At 53.6% G+C, this 18,843-nt stretch overlaps 1 protein-coding gene across 1 annotated transcript in view; it reads right to left on the bottom strand.

The window, feature by feature from the left end:
• Positions 1 to 3,780: 3,780 nt before the first annotated feature.
• MST1 (macrophage stimulating 1) overlaps positions 3,781 to 18,843 on the bottom strand; it is a 52,999-nt gene continuing 37,936 nt past the window's right edge. Inside the window, 15 exon segments of the mRNA XM_075073059.1 lie at positions 3,781 to 3,947; positions 4,352 to 4,491; positions 4,863 to 4,969; positions 5,760 to 5,906; positions 7,321 to 7,398; positions 8,429 to 8,540; positions 8,900 to 8,932; positions 9,361 to 9,364; positions 9,675 to 9,912; positions 10,262 to 10,364; positions 14,332 to 14,462; positions 15,256 to 15,421; positions 16,006 to 16,124; positions 16,720 to 16,840; positions 17,582 to 17,718. Coding sequence (XP_074929160.1) covers positions 3,786 to 3,947; positions 4,352 to 4,491; positions 4,863 to 4,969; positions 5,760 to 5,906; positions 7,321 to 7,398; positions 8,429 to 8,540; positions 8,900 to 8,932; positions 9,361 to 9,364; positions 9,675 to 9,912; positions 10,262 to 10,364; positions 14,332 to 14,462; positions 15,256 to 15,421; positions 16,006 to 16,124; positions 16,720 to 16,840; positions 17,582 to 17,718 — 1,798 coding nt within the window. The 3' untranslated portion in view covers positions 3,781 to 3,785.

Genomic DNA, 18,843 nt, shown 5'->3' with positions numbered 1-18,843 from the left:
AATATGGATTCCTGGAATATATTCCTACTGTTTTGTCAGTATTTCTGTTCCTTGGGTTTGGTAACCAAACAGAATCCACCCAGGGCTCAAAAAAATGTACTTGCCCACTATCCATCGGCAAGATATGCTGGTGAGTGGGCAACTGGTGCGCTGCCCAGCGGTCAGGAGCGGCTCCAGGCACCAGCGCGCCAAGCGTGTGCCTGGGACGGCAAGCCGTGGGGGCGGCCTGCCAATCGCCAGGAATATCCCATCGAATCCATGGATATGTCTACAGTACGAGATTATTCCGATGTTACATAAACAGGTCTTGTAAAACAGACACAATAATTCGGCAGTGTGCATCCATGTACCGAGGCTAAAGTCGATTTCTGGAGCGTTGGACTCTGGGTAGCTATCCCATAGCAATCCCATAGTTCCTGCAGTCTCCCCCACCCCTTGGCATTCTGGGTTGAGATCCCAATGCATGTTGGTGCAAAAACAGTGTTGCGGGTGGTTCTGGGTACAGCCTCACCCATCCCTCCGTTAAAGCAGCAGACAAACATTTTGCGCCTTTTTTCTTGGCTGAACTGTGCAAAGGGCATAGCACAGCAAGCATGGACCCTGCTCAGATGACGATCGCAATCGTGGACACTATAAACACCTCGTGCATTCTCGTGCAGTCTATGCTGAACCAGGACCTGCAAATCCAGGTGAGGAGGAGGCGGCTACAGCATTGCGGCGACCAGAGCAATGAGGTAATGGACACAGAATTCTCTCACACCATTGACCTCTGCGCTCTGGACAGCCTGCTGGTAATGGGACAGGTGCTAGGCTCCTGGCTGTTGGGGAGAATGGAGTCCTGTGTGCTCTCTGGAAACTCTTCCTCCTCCTCCTCTTCCCCGTCCGCAGAATCCTCAGACATGACTGAGATTAACAACCCCACCTCGGACTCCACGGAGGGGGTGGGGTACTGGTGGTGTTCCCCCCCTAGAATTGCATGCAGCTCAACGTAGAGGCAGCATGTTTTCAGCCCCGCCCCGGACCTTCCGTTTGTGTCTTTGGTTTTCTGATAGGCTTGTCTGAGCTCCTTAACATTCACTCTGCACTGCACTGAGTCCCTGGTGTGGCCTTTCTCCATCATAGCCTTGGAAATTTTTTCAAATGTTTTTTCATTTCATCGTTTGGAACGGAGTTCTGTTAGCACAGACAGAGTTCTGTTAGCCCAGTCATTCCCAGTATATGGTACAGAATGTTTGGTAACTGTCTTCTTAATAACAAATGGGGGCTGAGCTCCATGAGCCCCCTCCCTTTCCTCTCTAAAGAAAAGATTCTGTACTACCTGGACTATCATAGCAGCAGCATGGTCGGCTCCTCTCCCCCGCACCGCTTAATGTTCTGCCTGGGCTGTCATAGCCCGGGGAGGCTACCTCCTCCCATTTTATCATACTAACAAGTCTCTGTTTCTTATTCCTGCAGTCTTCATAGCTTCATGACACAAATGGGGGGGACACTGTCACGTTAGCCCAGGAAGGGTGGGGGAGGAGGGAAGCAACAGGTGGGGTTATTGCAGGGGCACCCCTGTGAATGGTATATAGCTTATCATTTCTGCAGGATCTGACACAGAGCACCTGTGCTTTCTGGTACACTTGTCCCATAGGCTAGGCAGGACTGAATCTATTTTTAGAAACCATAAAGGAGGAATTAACTCAGGGAGTCATCCCCAGTTTTGCTTTTGCTCCCCCGGAGCTGTGATCGAAAAAGCAGGTTACTAGCGGTCTGCGGAGCTGGTCCCGGTACAGGGGGATGTTGATGCCAGAATCCCCAAGACTGCAATGACTTGCAGCACTCCCATTACTCACAAATGGGAAAAATAATGTCCTCCATATAATGAAGAGTATTATATTGCTGACTATCTCACACCCTTCGAAAAACTGTGTAATATATAAAATCCCAATAATCGAGTGCCTATCCTGTTTGTAAAGCTTGAAAAGCATTAAACGGAATCCCTACCGATTAATGATATGGAGAACAGAATGGCTTTCACCCTCAGCAAGTTTGCAGATGACATGCAACTGGAGGGAAGAGGGTGATATATGCTCGAGGGTAGAGATAGACTCACAGACTCAGAGACGATAAGCGTTGAAAGGTCAAAGCTTTGTAAATCTTCGCAGTCTGCCTGGGACTTAAATATCTTGAATGGTTTGTATCATCTGAAAATTTTGCTACTTCACTGTTTACTCATTTTTTTCCAGATCATTTATGACTACCTTGAAGAGTAATGGTCCCAGTATGGTAGACTCTGGGCTATCATTTTTTACTCTCTCCATTCTGAAAACTCATAATTTATTCTTACCCTTTGTTTCCCATATTTTAACCAGTTACTGATCCATGAGAGGACTTCTCTTTTATCCCATGAGGGCTTATTTTTCAAGTCAATTTAAATTAAATACATTTTTTTGAATATGTTCTTAGAAACCTAGACCTGTTATATCTTTTAGTGTAACGTGCATTATCCTTATGTTAAATGTGCATTATCCTAACAAAACATTTACTTTATTCATATCTCTTTTATAAGACAGACATCCTCCCCTTTAAATTCAACTCTCCCTCAATTTAAATTCCTGGGGGAAATACTGTCTGGGAGCCTCCCCTGGGTGGACACAGAGCCCCTTCCTCCCTTGTGGGTAGGAATTTCTCCCAGATATCTCGGTTATCCAAAAAAAGTGTCCCAGGCTGCAGCCCCAGAGTGCAATGGCTGGAGTACGCGCGGGGGGGGGCTGGGCGAAAAAGTGGCTGGACAGGTGGGAGGAACGGGACAGTGGGAGACCCAGGAAATTGCTGGCGTCTGACATCCCTAAACCACACCTCATCTGTCTCACTGTGCCGGCTATGGTCCCAGAACCAGCCCCTGCCCTCCTCCTACATGCACGCTGTGACCCCATTTTGGCTTCCCTGCAGTTGGATCCAGCCCAAAGAAGCCCCCTATCCTGCTTCTGTATGAAGGTATCAGCTCCTGGTCTATTGACAAACAGAGAAATATAAATCAGCTCCTCTACCCCAACCATGTCCCCCAGGAGCCATGAGTTGGTTGTCCTGGCCAGGACCTGCAGGGGCCATATACTCCCCCTCTCAACCCCGGCACTGCTTCATGCCCATCCTCAAGCCACTTAAGGACCTCCCCGGCCTTTTTGCCCCCCCCCCCATTAACTCCAGCCCCTCGCTGCCCTCTCCTGGTGTGCATGGTTGCAGCATACAAGGGGCTCCCAGAAATCCCTGACAGTGCAGCGAGTAATGACTAGGCCAGGATCTGGGCTCCTGTGGGTCAGAACTCAGGATTCAGCTCCCCTCCCTTCCCGATCCTGAGGAAGAGGCTCCTTGAGGTGTGCATGGCCAGAGCTATAATATCCCCAGGCGGACTTGGATCCTGCCAGGCCTTAGCCGGGTTTCCACCATTCCCGAGACTGGTCCTGTACCCCCGAACCCTGGGGAGCCCCTCTCCTCCCAGCTCACATGATGGAGACAGCCACCGACACCTTGAGGAGTTTATTGAAATCAGCCAATATAGTAACCATGAGTACTCCCTCTCCTAGGGCCGGTTGCCATAGCTCAGGGACGAGCTGACCTGGGTTGCTCTCAGCACATGGGACAGACAATCTGGACTCAGAGCCTTGCCCGAGGTTGCTGCGAGGGCTTAGCACAGTTTGCCATGGGTGAACGTAGATGTCAGAGCCCACGGCCATCACCAAACGGAGAGGAAAGCAGTGCTGAGCTCTTTGGGGATCGAGCTGGGACCCCCCCCCAGACGCTCAGAGCATCCTCATCACTTTGTTGATCCAATCGACGTAGAGCGACACACGAGTGAAGACAGCTGGCTTGTCCTTGCGGGCACACACACGCACAGGGGTGATGACGCCCTCCAGCACCCAGCAGTCATGGGTCAGGCAGGCCAGCGGCCCCCCATAGTCGCCCTACAGAGGCCGAGAGAACATTTCAACTCCTGCCCCGTGCCCCACCCCCTCAGAGAGCCTCTCTGTGCTCACCTTGCATGGCCTCTTCCAGAATTCAGTTCCAGCCCTCACAGCACTCCCCTCCCTTCCCCTATAGGACCTTCCCATCCTGCCTCCTACGGCACTCGTCTTGCCAAAATACACCTCTCCCCTCCGTATATAACTTCCTTCCTCTCTCGACCATAACAGCAGTCTCCTCCCCATAGCACTGCCCCCTAGCCTGTCTCCTACGACACTTCCTCCCTTCCTCCAAGGCACTTCTCACTCCCCTCCCCCCCACAGGACTCCCCTCTCCCGTACTACTCCCCTCTCTCATGGCAGTCCCCTCCCACAGCATGCACCTCCCAGCGTGCCCACCAGCTTACCTCACAGGCCCCGACCCCGGCTCGCAGGGGCGCAGTACACAGCTCACTCTCCTTCACCTGGCCTCTGAGCGCCATGTTGCACTCCTTGTTGCTCATCACGGGTAGCTTGGCTACGTTGAGCAGAGTTTTGTTGCCAGTAGCTGGGGGCGGAGGAAGAGCAGGTGAGCGGCCTGAGGGGGCTAGAACCCAGAGACAGGCTGCCCCATCTCGCTTTCCCCCCTGGTCTGAAGAGGGCTGGCTAGAGGGAAGACTGGCTAATCGTGAAGGGGGGGTCCTTGGCTGGAATTTTATGTGGAAGTGGGGGGGGGGCGAAGTGTAGCGCATAGGGGAGGCCCCATGGGGCAGGAATCTGGTTGGGGCCCCTCTAGTGTAGAGGAAGCTGGGGAAGGTACGGTGTCATTGCAGACAGTCCCAGCCTGTAGAGGAGTCTGGTTGGCATTGGTGTGTGTGCCCCATAGTATTCTCCAGTCCTCACCTCCTGGCTGCCCCCTCCCTGGCCCTGGGTCTGTACCTCCGGTTTCACCCCATCCAGCGATTTCGCACTCTGTGTTCTCGGGAACGACGTACCGCTCTGGTGGGAGGCAGATGAGAGCCACCCGCTTGTTCAGAGTCGCTGGCCTGCCAAGAGAGAGCAGTGCCAGACAGCTACCTCCCCACTCCCTGCTTGTCAACCCCCCTCCCATATCGGTGGCCACCCACCTCTCAGCATAGCACCAAGAGGCTCTGCCCTCACTACAGCCATTGCAGGAACAGGCCTTCAGCGCAGACGGATCTGGAGCAGCTTCCAAATGTGACCAGAGCACAACAGAATGGCTACAGAGAACCCAGGCCAATGACTCGCAGAGGTTTGACCTGCCCAGCCCTACGAGTGCTGAATCCAGAACCTCTGAATTTCGTATTAGCTGGAGGAGCTCCCCCACGCTACCCCAGATTTCCAGTGGTTTTCAGTGCATACCGCTGCAAGAAGTCATTGCACCAGACCATAGAGAGGTCAGGGAAGCAAAGCAGGAGCCAGGGTCCCACCTGCCAGGGGCATATACTAGCTCACCTGCCTCCCTGTCATAGCTAAACATCTGCCCCTCGGCCGGCCCCCTGCACCGCCAGCGCCAGTACCGGCCTTGGACTCCAGCACCACCCTGCCCATTGTGGCACCCGACACACTTGGGCAAGGCATGCCCTGTCGCTGTCTGTCCCCAGCGCCCCAGCCTGGCTCTTGGTATTTCTCTGTGGGAGCACAAGAAATCTCTGGAGATATCTGATCTTAAAAGGAAAGGTGACACCCCCCGCAAGTTGAAGGGCTAGGCTGCCACAGCAAAGTCTGCACGGTGCGGGGGGGGGGGGGGGTGTCCAGAGTACGCCTTGGCACAAGATCCCGGCCCCACTAAACTGATACCCTCAGACTGCTCACCTGGCCAGTTTCAGCAGGACCAGGTCAGAGGCGGACGGCCCGCAGACAAGTTTTAGTATGCGGAGAGCCTGCTTGTCAGGGTCGCTGGGACTGGGGTCCTTGAAGAGGGTCCCAAGTTGGACCTCGTAGGTAGACAAGTCAGCGTCACTGCCAAAGGAGGCACGATCCAAGCTGCAGCACATCACTCCAGCACAGTGCTCCCAGGCCTCACTCTTCTCACCAGCCCCCTCCCTGAGCCTCTCTTTGACCCAAACGCCCTCCCAGATTCTGCTCTCCCCGTACCCCAATCCACTGCTCCAGCGTAGAACCCTCTTCTGCACCCAAACTCCTTCGCAGAGCCCGCACTCTTCACCCCTTCGTATAACACAATATCCTGCCCTATACCTGAGCACCTTCCTGGAGCCCGAACAGCACATGCCCTCCTGGACCTCAATCTCTTCCTCCAGCCTGAAGCACCTCCAGTACCAAAATCACGTCCCAGAGCCCGTTGCCTAATCCCCTGCCTCAGCCCGGTGAAAGTGAGTGAAGGCGTGGGAAAGCGAGGGATGGAGGGAGTGGGGAATTAATTTAGCAGGGTGAGGCCTCGGAGATGGGGATACAGGGGCTTGTCAATGTCGCTTAGATTTGCATGATTAGACCGTTGGAAACCCGCTGGCTGTGCAGGGGCTCTCTCTCACTGTCCTTCATATCTGGGACCCCACTTTTCTGGCCAGGGTGTCATTAGGATTGGTCGAGCAAGGACTGGCCCTTCCCTGCAGGCCTAGGGCTGCACAGCGCACGAAGGTGCTCTCAGACAGTTTGTACCTGATCATCACTATAGCAGCCCTTTCGAGACTATGGCGAAGGGCTAGTTCTGGGGCCGATACATGCGGCTGAGTTCGGTGCTGCCCAGACACCTGTGTAGCCTGTAGGTAGGGCGGGTAGGAGTTGAAGGGACAAACCACAGAGTCCTATTTCCCCATTGCCCACTTGGCACTGCAGCACCCACCAGATGATGCCTGTACCTGCTGCCATGTGCCAGTGAACAGGGCCCATCTGACCTCCTTTTTCTGCTCCCCAACCCATCACTGACTCCTACCCCGCTGGATGAGGCACCCTGGAGGACTGGATGGCGACAACCCTTGGACTGGTCCAGGGCACCTCAAAGGCAACAACTAACTGATCTCTGGACAAGTCAGCGGTCCAACACTCTGTAGACTGTCCCCAGTTCCAGCAACCCACCCTCACCCCACAACTCACAGTGCCATGAGCTCAGCCAGACTGGCACGTGCACAGGACACTGCATTTCCTCCCCCTAAGGCAGGGGGCCTCAACCTGGGGGTCAGAACCCTGCATGGGGGTTGCAAGGTCATGACATGTGGCGGTCACACGCTATCAACCCCCCACCCCAAACCCCTCTTGCCTCTAGCATTTATAATGCTGTTAAGTATATAAACACAATTTTTTAATTTATAAAGGGGGGGTGTGTGCACTCAGAGGCTTGTGATGTGAAACGGGTTGCCAGTAAAAAAATTTGAGCCACACTGCCCTAAGGGGCCACAAGGTACAGCTTACACCTTACCAGGAGGAGAAGCACTGGCGCGTGCTGATGACCCATTGCTCCTTCACCAGTGATCCTCCACAGAAATGCAGTCCTTTCCTGCAGGGCAGAAAGCACTTATCACAAGGGAAAGGCAGGGTCCCTCTAGTTACCCCAGGTTGCGCTGGCAGCATTAACAAAAAGGTGGTGAATGTATATAGGCACAGGAACTGTATCTTTCACCCTAGGCTCTATAGATTGGCAAGGAAGGGATACCACTGTCTACAGGCGAGATGTCAACGCTAGACACCTTCATCCTGGAAATCAGGTTTACATTTTTACTGGTGAAACTAATTAACTATTGGAACGATTAACCCACGGTCCTTGTGGCTTTTCCACCACTGACAATTTTTAACTCAAGATTGGCTGTTTTCTGGCTGTAGGAAATGTTTTGGAGACGTTCTCTGGCCTGTGTCCTAGAGAAGGTCATACTGAACTTGGGGCTTTCCATGCCGCTCTGAGCACTGGGCGTGCTTGGCCTCCAGCAAATCAGCTGTGTGACAGTGAGGCGCATGGGGAATCTCTGCACGTGTGGCATTGGCCATAGTCAGAGAAAGAGGTCACTGGTCTGCATGGCACTTCATCTCACTGTAAGATAGTACAAGTCTGTGCAGCTTAGCCCGTTCCCCTCTCGCCTCTGTGAGGAATCCATGGCAGGAGGTATGACCATCACTGGTTTTTCTCAAGGTGCCCGTCCCTAAGTCCACGCTATTGCAGCTACCGAGTTCCTGGGCAGTCTGGATGATGGGGAACTTTTAGCCACGGGGCAAGGGCTAAAGTTCATGGCTTGCTAAGCCCTAGCCTGTGCCTTGAAAGCCAGGTGGGGGAGGCTTCACACAATGGGGTGGAGCAGCCAGCCAGTGTTACCGGCCCCCCTACCCATTGAGGCTCCTGGCCCGGGCTCTAGCTGCTCTGGGGGATGCACACCTTATTGTTCCACACATATTAAACTCTTTCACCACCGAATGGCATTCAAATAGCTGCCGGCTGAGTCGCCGCTTCTGCAGCTGCTTCCCCATGTCCCATACTCCAGCTCTCCTGCCCCAGCCCCACCCTAGCTTGGCCCTCAATCCCCGGGGCCACGCCTCACCGGTTGCGGATGCTGACAGTCCAAGGTGAGTTCCCGGGGCGCCCCCCAACGATACGGCCCTTCAGCTGGAGGCGTTCGTCCCTCTTTCCGCACTCGGCGAAAACCACATTATCTACAAGCACAGGGAGGATGAGGACAGTACTCAGGTACCCGGGCCGGCAGCAGGCTCAGCAAGAGCTCCGCAAAGCCTTCCCCCCAGCGAGAGACAGATGGCCATCGTGCACCTGGTGATCTGGCTCGCGCCCCAGTTCTGAGACGGAGGTGGGGGAGCGTCACGTAGGGGCTCTGTGGCCTCACTCAAGAGCACTCCCCGCCTCCAGGTTGAACTGCTTCCACTTGCCCCAATCCTGACACAGAGATGGGCGGGTCATCTAAGGTCTCTGTGGCCTCAGATCGTGAGCACTCATGTCAGGCTAAACTGCCCCCACTGGCCCCAGCACCCACACTCTTGTCACAAATGGCAGGCTTTACCTGCAGTCTCCAGGATGGATAGCGGCTTGTCACCTGCTGGGGAAACAAATCATAGGCGATGAAAGTCAGTTGCCTCAAGATATGGGTCAGAGTACATGAGCCGAGTATAAATGCTGTCAGTCTTGGGGACTGGCCAAAGCACAGCTTGGGGTTGTGCTGGAGAGCAGCACCGTCCTGGGGCTTCATTCCCTCAGCCCTCAACCCATCTCCCCTCCCCTCCCGCACTTTGCTGATTAAATCTTTTGAAAATGCCTCCGGGTTTCCAGAGCAGCGGTGCCCGAGGAGCCAGCATTGTAGGGTGCGCCCAGCACCACCCCACTGGTACTGAGCCAGTCTATAGTTGCATTCCTGGAGTGGGGGTGATTGAGTCCTTAATCGCACCCCTTTACCCCTTCCTAACTGCACCCCACCTCCACCGAGCACCTTCTGGCTCTGGTCTGTTCCCGCACGAATAGCCCCACCTGCCTGACACAGGCACAGCTGGGTATCTGGAACTCACAAGGCAGTCTAAGCATGCTTGGGGCCAGTTGGGGTCCATCCATTCGCCAGGCCAGAGCCCAGGTCTGCTTTGAGCAGGCTCAGACCCAGCTGCCGAACACCAGGTGGCCACGGCTGCCTCTGCTGTGAGGAAGGCCCCTGGAGGAGTCAGCCCAGTTTGTGGCCTTCAGATGTGGCCCTGTCATGGCCCTGCCCTTCATCAGTGTGAGGGCACTGGGACAACAGAAGGCTGGGCCACGGGACAGCCAGGCACAGGGGAGCCAGGCCACAAGCTCACTGCATTTTCTCAACTCAACAAGATTGCGCGGTCCCCAGAGAACATGAGGTGAGGGAGCAGCCACGGGACTGAGCTGTCTCCTTTGTGTGCAAGGCACCCACCGCAGGGCTTGATGGCACAGTAATCAAACAGGGTGCTGGGGTCCATGGTGTAGCACCAGGGCCCGTGGCTGTCGTTGTCGGGGTTCCGGCAATAATTCTCCTCCAGGTTCGTGGCGGGGAACGTGGCAGGAGAGATCCTGAGAGGCAGTAGCGCAATCAGCCCTGAGTCCTTCCTCCCTCTGCTGCCCGTCAGCAACCACCCCTCAGCCCTCCCCTTGCCGCCTCCTCAACCCCCCCCCCCGTTGCCCTCGTTTCCCTCTGTTCCCCTAACGCTTCAACCTTCTCATACCTCTCATCCCTCATGTCAACACTTCCAAAAACACTCCCTCCCCCTGTCCGGAGGTGGGAGCATTTTCCACTGCCCTTGGCCCTGCTGTTCACCTTGACCCAGGCTCCATGGCTGGGTCACACGCCAAGATTCTTGGGCCCAGTGCAGACACCTCCCCGCTGGGGACCTCTCCCAGTAGCTGGAGACCCTGCACTCACTGGGGTGTGTGGGGCGAGGCTGCTGACCACTTCTGGCAAGTGATGCCATTCCGGGTCTTGCTGATCTTGCCTCTGTATAGTTCACCATTTCCCTGGTAACAGTCTGGGGGTGAGGAAAGGGAAATAAGAGCTGTTACCGGGTGTGCACAACTCCGCTCACCCCTCAAGCTCCCTGGCCCCCATCCTCACCATGATACCTCCCTCGGGGACTACCCTTGTACCGCTGAGCTAGTCCTCCCTCCCCTGCTCTGCACTCAGACCGCCCCCGCCCCCGATACTTCCCAAGAGGTAACATATACACTATGTTCGGTTATTGTATGATCATTCCTGGGCACTGGGTTGTGGATAATCATTTGTTATGGTATGGTATGGTATGGTTGCTCCAGGAAACTGGGCAATACACTCTGGTTTGTTAGTTTAGGGTCGCTCCTGGGCATTCGTCTGTGTGCAGTGATTATAGAATAATAGAAGATTAGGGTTGGAAGAGGCCTCAGGACATCATCTACTCCAATCCCCTGCTAAACGCAGGCCCAAACCCAACTAAACCATGCCGGTCAGGGCTTTGTCAAGCCAGACCTTAAAAACCTGTATTGCTGGAGATTACGACACTTCCCTAGATAACCCGTTCCAGTGCTATACCACCCTCGTAGTGAAATAGTTTTTCCTATCCTACCTAGACTTCTCGCACTGCTACTTGAGACCGTTATGCCTTGTTCTGTCATCTTCCACCACTGGGCGCAAACTAGTTCCAGCCTCTTTGGAACCCCTCTTCAGGTAGTTTAAAGTGGTGATCACCCCCACACACTCTTCTCTTCCAGAGATTAAATAAAGCCCAGTTCCCTCAGCCTCTCCTCCTATATTATGTGCCTCAGCCCCCTGAAAAATTTTGTTGCCTAGCGCTAGACTCCAATTTCTCCACGTCCTTTCTGTTGCGATTATTCCAAAACTGGATGCAATACGCCAGATTTGGCCTCAATAGTGCCAACTAGAGAGGGTTATAATCACATCCTGCTTTCTATTGGCAATGTTCCTACTAATGCAGGTCAATATGCCGTTAGCCTTCTTAGGAACGAGGGTACACTGTTGACTCATCCAGATTCTCGTCCACTGTAATCCCCAGGTCCTTTTCTGCAGAACTGCTGCACAGTTAATCCACAGCCTGTAGCAGAGCATGGGATTCTTCTTTCCTAACAACTTTCCAATTTAACTAGCTCACGGTGGACCCTATCCCTACCTTCCAGCATATCTACCTCTCCCTCCAGCTGTCTGTCATTGATGAACTTGCTGAGGGTGCAATCCATCCCATCCTCCAGATCATTAATTAAAATGTTGAACAAAACCGCGTCCAGAACAGAACACTGGGGCACTCCGCTTGATACTGGCTGCCAGCTAGACATCAAGCCGTTGATCACTACCAGTTAAGCTCGACAATCTTGCCAGCTTGCTAGATATCTTATAGTCCATTCAGCCAATCCATACTTTTTTAACTTGGCAAGAATACTGTGAGACACTGTAGGAAAAGCTTTGCTAAAGCACATCTAACACTTGCCCCATATTCATAGAGCTAGTTATCGCATCATAGAATGTAATCTGATTGGTCAGGCATGACTAGCCATTGTTGAATGCACGTTGACTGTTCCTGATCACCTTTATCTTCACCAAGTGCTTCAAAATAGTTTCCTTGATGACCTGCTCCATGATTTTTCTAGGAACTGAGGTGCGGCTGACTGAGGTGAGGTCTCCTGTTCCCAGAATTCTCATTCTTCTCTTTTTTAAAGATGGGATCTATATTTGCCTTTTTCCAATCTTCCAGGGCCTCTCCCATGTGTAAAAAAGTTTTCAGATATAATGGCCAGTGGCTCTGAAATCACATCAGCCAAGTCCCTCAGCACTCCTGGATGCATTATATGGAGTTGTGCATGTACAGTTTTTCTTAATAGTCCTTTATTTGTTCTCTCATCTCTTCCCCATACTGTACAGTAGTCTCGGAGCTGACCTTGTCTTTGAAGACAGAGGCAAAAGAAGCAAAGAGTACTTCAGCTTTTTCCACATCATCTGTCACAATGTTGCCACACCAATTCAGTTGTAAACATACCTGTAGAAACCCTTCTTATTTCCCTTCACGTTCCTTGCTAGCTGCACCTCCAGTTGTGCTCTGGCCTTCCTTACTACTTCCCTGCATACTCGAGCAACGTTTTTATAATTCTCCCTAGTCATCTATTCAAATTTCAACTTCTTAGAAGCTTCCTTTTTTTGTTTAAACTCACAGAGGATTTGCCCCAACTTTCCTTGTGCCGTGCGCAGGGCCTCACTCCAGCCCTGACTCTTTCCTGCCCCAGCCTGGTCCCTTCCCTGCCCCAGCCCTCCCTCTTCCCACCTCTGCCCAGCTCGGCCACTAATGCCCAATAATCTGTAGCAGGGCCAGGAAACTCCACTCACCGGCTGTAGGAGTGCGAGACGTGGCCATAGCCCTGCCGCCTGTGAGTGCTGAGGGGTGGTTTCCCCATGCACCCCAAGCAAGTCCCGCTTCACTCCTCTGGGGCCCGCTCCTTGCCCTCTCCCCTTCCCCCCACCTGCAGAGGCCTGCTGCCCCATGGGACGGGGCTGAATAGGGCCCCATAATATCTAGGGACAGCCCTCTACCCAGGTTGCCACTACATAAAATTCCCCTACCAGTTCTTCCCAGTTTGTGAGCAGCAGTCAAGCGAGGCACAGCCGTTAATTGGTTCGTCCAGCTGCTCTTGCACCAAGAAGTTGTCCCACTGTCCAGAAATTTACTGGATTGTCTGTGCACTGCTACACTCTTCTCCAGCAGATGTCAGGGTGATAGAAATCCCCCATGAGAACCAGGGCCTGTGAGCTGGAAACCTCTGTTAGCTGTGTGAAGAAATCCTCATCCTCCTGGTCTAGTGGGCTATAGCAGATGCCCACCACGGAATCGCCCTTATTGCTCTGAACTCTGAACTTAACCAAAGACTCTCAAAAGGCTTTTCTCCAGTTCACATTGGTGCTCTGAGTAATCATATTGTCCCCTTACATATAGTGCAACTCCTGTACCTTTTCTCCCCCCACTTGTCCAATGCCATTATAGTATTAGTAGGAACATTGCCAGCAGATCGAGGAAAGTGATTGTTTTCTATTTGGCTGTGCTGAGTCCACTTCTAAAGTACCGCGTCCAGTTTTGGGGGCTCCTCCCTACGACAGAAAGGATATGAAGAAATTGAAGACAGTCCAGCAGAGGGCAAGAACAATAATCATGCAGCTGGGCCACATGACTTTTGAGGCGAGACTGAGGGAACTGGGCTTGTTTAGTCTGAAGAAGAGAAGAGTGAGGGGGGATTTGATGGCAGCCTTCAGCTACCTGAAGGGGGAGTTTCAAAGAGGATGGAGCAGGGCTGTTCTCAGTGGTGGCAGATGGCAGAACAAGGAGCAATGCTCTCAAGTTGCAGGGGGACGGTCTAGGTTGAATAGTAGGAAAGATGTTTGACTAGGAGGGTGGTGAAGCAATGGACTGGATTACCTAGGAAGGTAGTGGAATGTCCATCCTTAGAGGTTTTTAAGGGCCAGTTTGAGAAAACCCTGGCTGGGATGATTTAGTTGGTTTAGGTCTGGCTTTGGGGGGGGGTTGGACTAGATGACATCCTGAGGTCTCTTCCAGACCTATTCTTCTATAGAATCATAGAATATCAGGGTTGGAAGGGACCTCAGGAGGTCATCTAGTCCAACCTCCTGCTCAAAGTAGGACCAATCCTCAACTAAATCCCCAAATGGGCCCCTCAAAGATTGAACTCACAACCCTGGTTTTAGTAGGCCATTGCTCAAACTACTGAACTATCCCTTCCTTATGATTCTATGATAGTTCCCTGACTGTCCCAGGACTTCCAGTTATGCCTGGTTCTTCTCCAGGCTTTTTGTGTTCGAGTATAGGCACTTAAGATAACTAGATTATTTATTATTGTAGTGTTGCTCCTGGGCACTGGGCTGTGGGTACCAGTTCTTGTAGGTTTACTGTGGAGCACTGGACTGTGACAACTGGGTTGTTGTCTCCTCCCTGCCAGGGCAGTGCTCACCCTCCGCCTCCACCTCATCGCTGCAGCGTTTGATCTGGAAGCAGAAGGCGACGCGCATGCTGGGCAGGCTGGTGAAGCACCAGGGGGCCTCTGAGCCATCAGGGTTCCGGCAGTAATTCTCCCGCAGGTCCCTGGCAGACACACCAGCTCAGATTGGGAACGTCACAGCCAAGGGCGCAGCGTCCAGCGGCTGCCAGCCCCCATCATGGGAGCCATGCCCAGCCGTGGGTAGCGAGCTGGAATGTCCAAGGCTCTCCCCCTCACAGACACGCCAGGAGGAGGCAGACCCTCTGCAAGTTTGGAGCCACCCAATCTGGGCCAGGGCCACACCTGTCTCAGGTCCTGGAACCACAGAACCTGCGAGCCCTGCCTGGCCTTACACCACACTCCTAGCCCTACCCCATTCCTCAAGCTGGCTCCCACGCTGTGACTCCCAGCTGCAGAGCCAGCCCCTCCTGTCCAACTTCGGCCGGGGCAATGCTGCAGCCATCAGACCGATGTCTGCACTGGCACAGTGGGTGCCTGCAACACAAAGGAGTTGAGCCAGGGAGTCTGGACGCCGTCAGCTCAAGCCAAACCAGCGCAGCCAGCCAGGACCCTGGGTGTTTATTCAGGCAGCTAGAGCAGTGTGGACTGATGCCGGCTCTCATCTTGGGAGGAACAGATAACCCCTACCCAAGCACCACCCCCCGAACCCCTGGCAACACCTTCCCACAGCTAGCCCCCACCCCCACAGGACCCCAGCGACCCCCTCCTCCAGCTAGTTCCCCGGGACCCCAGTTAGCCTCCAGGGGCCACCCAGCAATCCCTACTGAGTTGTGCAGTAAATTTTTCATCCTGTGGGCAAGGCGTCCCCTCGCCCTTAACGTCCAGCATATAGACCTCTAGCAGCGCCTCCCTCCCCACACCAGTTCCATCGCTTACTTGCATTCATATTCCTCGGGGCGGAAGTGGTGCCGGTGAGGGGTCTGGGCGTCCCAGCGCTGGCAAGGGATTCCTGACGTGGTGACGTTCACCTTTCCCCGGTAGCCTTCGCCTTTGTGCTTGAAGCAGCTGGTGGTGGTGTCTGCCACGCCTGGGCGTTTCTCTGCTTTTGTGGATTTGGGCAGCGGGAAAGGCCAAGCCTCAGTGAGGGCTGGCTTGGGAGCACCAGGGAGCAGGGAGCAGTGGTGTATGTTGTGGGCGCTGGGACAGCTTTAACCCTAGCACCAGCCCGATGACCAGGGGACTGGTCACGCTGCACGCTCTTCGCTGGCAGGGTCTTGCTATGTGCTCAGGACTGTGAGCCAGAGACTGGACCTCACGGGCTCTCTGAAATACCCCTAAGGACGTGGAACATGTTCCTGCGTGCCAGAGGGTGGGTGTTGTCTGAGAGGTTGCGGGTCTTATTCCCTGCACTGGGGCATAGCAGAGAGCAGTGTTGGGCAGTGGCAGCAGGTGGGGCCTTGGCCAGGAAAGGTCTCATGGCTACATGATTTGACTCCGCTGAGGAATGGTTGCAGCGATCCGGGCAGTACAGCATGAGGTGTTACTGCCAAATGGCTAGGTCTCACACGATCAGGGACCAGAGCCCTACTGGACACTTCAGCGATGTTAACGATGATATGGACATAGCAGTATGGGAAACACATCCCACACATGCCCTTTGGCACCACAGCACGTCACATCACTTACTGCATTTGCGGAGGTGGCAGTATTCCCGCTCCCGGGCAGGATCTGTGGTGTAGCACCAGGGGCCCACGGAGCTGTCAGGGTTGCGGCAGTAATTGTCATCCAGATCCTTCTCAGGGTATCTGGGTGGGATAGGGAGGAGGCGGGGGAAAGAGGTGAGGGAAACCTTGGTATTTACAAAGCCATGTTCTGCTCCTGTCCTGGTCCAAGAACTTCTGAGATGTGCTCTCCCCCTGCTCAGACCCCTCCCAGGAACTGTGTTTTCAGTGATGCCCCCAGACTCACACTTGGCAGTGACCAGCTCTGTTTGGGGGACATGTTACCCACTGAATATCGGCGCTAGGCCCTGCCTGAACATGGCGGTGGGATTGGGCAGTGCCAAGAATGTTCCTCTGCAGGTAGCACTGCCAGGTTGGGGGCTCAGCACTGGCAGCAGACGGTCTCGGCTTGTGCCAATCCCATTCCTGAGTGCCATGTCCCCAGGCTAGTCTGCACTCACTGCAGGGCCTACGCAGTGCTAGGGGCTCAGGCTTCCAAGGCCCTAGGAATTAATGGGCAGCAACCAGTGACCACTGGGGAACGCTCTGCTCTGTACAGCGTGCTGAGATGCCCCGCCACTACCCAGCCCTACTCCCTCCTGAAGCACTCCCACATCCCAAACTGAGAACATCATCCCGGGGATGAGCAATCCCAGCCCCAAGAAGGGCGGGCTGGTACTTGTGGGGATGGTACGGATGCTTGTGGGGGTGCTGCAGGTCCCAGCGCTGGCACTCCCGCCCGGATTCCGTGTGGTCCACCAGTCCTCGGTAATCTTCCCCGTTACACAACACACACACGGCTGAAACAGAGAGGCATGCTTTAGCCATGGAGCGAGGCAGGGCACATGCAGGCTGGCAGCTCTGGGCCTCTGCCAGCTATGCAGGTGGGACTCGGGGACCCACCTGCATAGCTTGCATTCACGGCATTCCCCAATCCTCCCACCTCTGCCCCCAGGGGAGCCCCCCACATTGCAGACAGTCACCCAGCAGAATAATGACAGGCAAAGGTTTGTGAGTAGTACCCTGGATCCAGCACATCTGTGCATGATGGTGCTCAGGGGTGCTAGGACATGTGCGGGCTGGATGCCACCAGCTGTCAGTTGGGGAGTGAGGGGCTTTCCCGCCATCACACAAAGGGGGTGAGATGTCTGGTCATTGCACGTGGGCGATGACTATTCCATGGATGGGGGCATAGATGCCAAGTCTGTGGGTTCTCTGGGTCTGGGGCACGAATGGAAAAAAATAGTGGGTGCTCAGCATACACCAGCCATGGCTATTCCACCCATTTTCATCAGATAATGGGGAACACCCCCGTCAAACAGCTGAAGTGGGTGGTGCCACTGCCAAACTGCTGTTTGGCGTTTGGGGGAGCCTGTGGGAGGGTGGATAGTGATGGGTGTGTGGGAGACTCAGGAAAGGGGCACAGTGGAGGTGGGAAACCTGAGTGGGGTTGAGCCTCAGGTGAAATGGGGTGAAACACCCCCTGGGAAAAGGAAAAGTTGGCACCTGTGCTTGGGGAAGAGGGTGGGGGGTTAACTCACCGTCTTCACACTTCTTGATACCACAGCTCTGGTGCCGGACGGCCGGGTCTGTGGTATAGCACCATGGACCCCGCTCATCTCTGTCTGGGTTCCGGCAGTAGTTCTCTTCCAGGCCGTTCCGCAGAGAGGGCGAAAACCTGCTGGGACAGAGAGCGCAGGGGACTGGAATCGTTTCAGTGAGTGGGGCCCTCTCAGCACTCAGGCCAGGGCTACTTTACAAACGTAGGTCAATGCAAGTGGCCTGGCAGAAACTCGGGCTATAGCTACACTACAGGCAGATTGTCGCTGTGGTGATCGATGCACCAGGGTCGATTTAGCAGGTCTAGTGAAGACCCGCCAAATCCACTGCAGCTAAATCTCTGGTCGACCCCCATACTCCATCCCTTACGAGAATATAAGGTAAGTCAATGGGTGAGTGTGTTCCACCAACCCAGTGCGTTGTAGACCCCACACTAAGGTGACCTTACCTATGTCGACTTCTAAGCTATGTTGACTAACTCACTTCGGTAGTATACACATAGCCTGAGTTATGCGTATGTCTGCCTCACATTTGCTTCCACCGGTTGTAAGAACCCCATTACACCAGCTGAGTAAAATTGCTTCACAGACTAGGGAATGTGACACTGTGTGCCCAAAAGCGACACCCTGACACACCCCATATTCACCACTTTCAGATAATTACGCAACAAAGTGAACCTTTGTACAAAGTGAGCCTTGTGAGGTAGACTTCTTGTTGAATCGTATGTGGAGTTATTCATTTTGCTATGTGTATGTCACCGAAAGATGCTATGAAGTTGGAAACACCTATAACTAGCCTTTCAGGTACACCAGTGAAGAAACTAGATAATGCTAATGGCCCAACATTAAAGACAAGGGACCATGGAAAAAGTTTGTTCTCACCAGGGAGTGCCTCAGCCAGCCTATGGATAATGGTGGCTATGAGTCAGCAAGACTTGCAAGGACATTTACCAGACAACATGACACTAAACTCAATTTTGAAACTTGCATTTTTTCCACAGTGTTGATAAATGCAAAATAATGAATATTGGCAAACAACTATCAATATAAAATTATGGGGTCTAAAGTAGCTTTTCTCCCTCAAGAAAGAGAACTTGGACTCATTGTGGCTATTTCTCTCAAAACATCCACCCAGTGTGCAGAGGTAGACAAAAAAGCTAACGGACTGCTGAGACTCATTAAGACAATAAGAGAAAATATCATATTGCCTCTAAATAAATCTATGGTACATCAGAGCTTGAATA

This window comes from Chelonoidis abingdonii, chromosome 16, assembly GCF_003597395.2.
Source record: "Chelonoidis abingdonii isolate Lonesome George chromosome 16, CheloAbing_2.0, whole genome shotgun sequence".
In the NCBI taxonomy this organism is placed as follows: Eukaryota; Metazoa; Chordata; order Testudines; family Testudinidae; genus Chelonoidis; species Chelonoidis abingdonii.
Note: the sequence above shows the minus strand (reverse complement) of the source record. Positions and strands in the feature narration are given on the sequence as shown.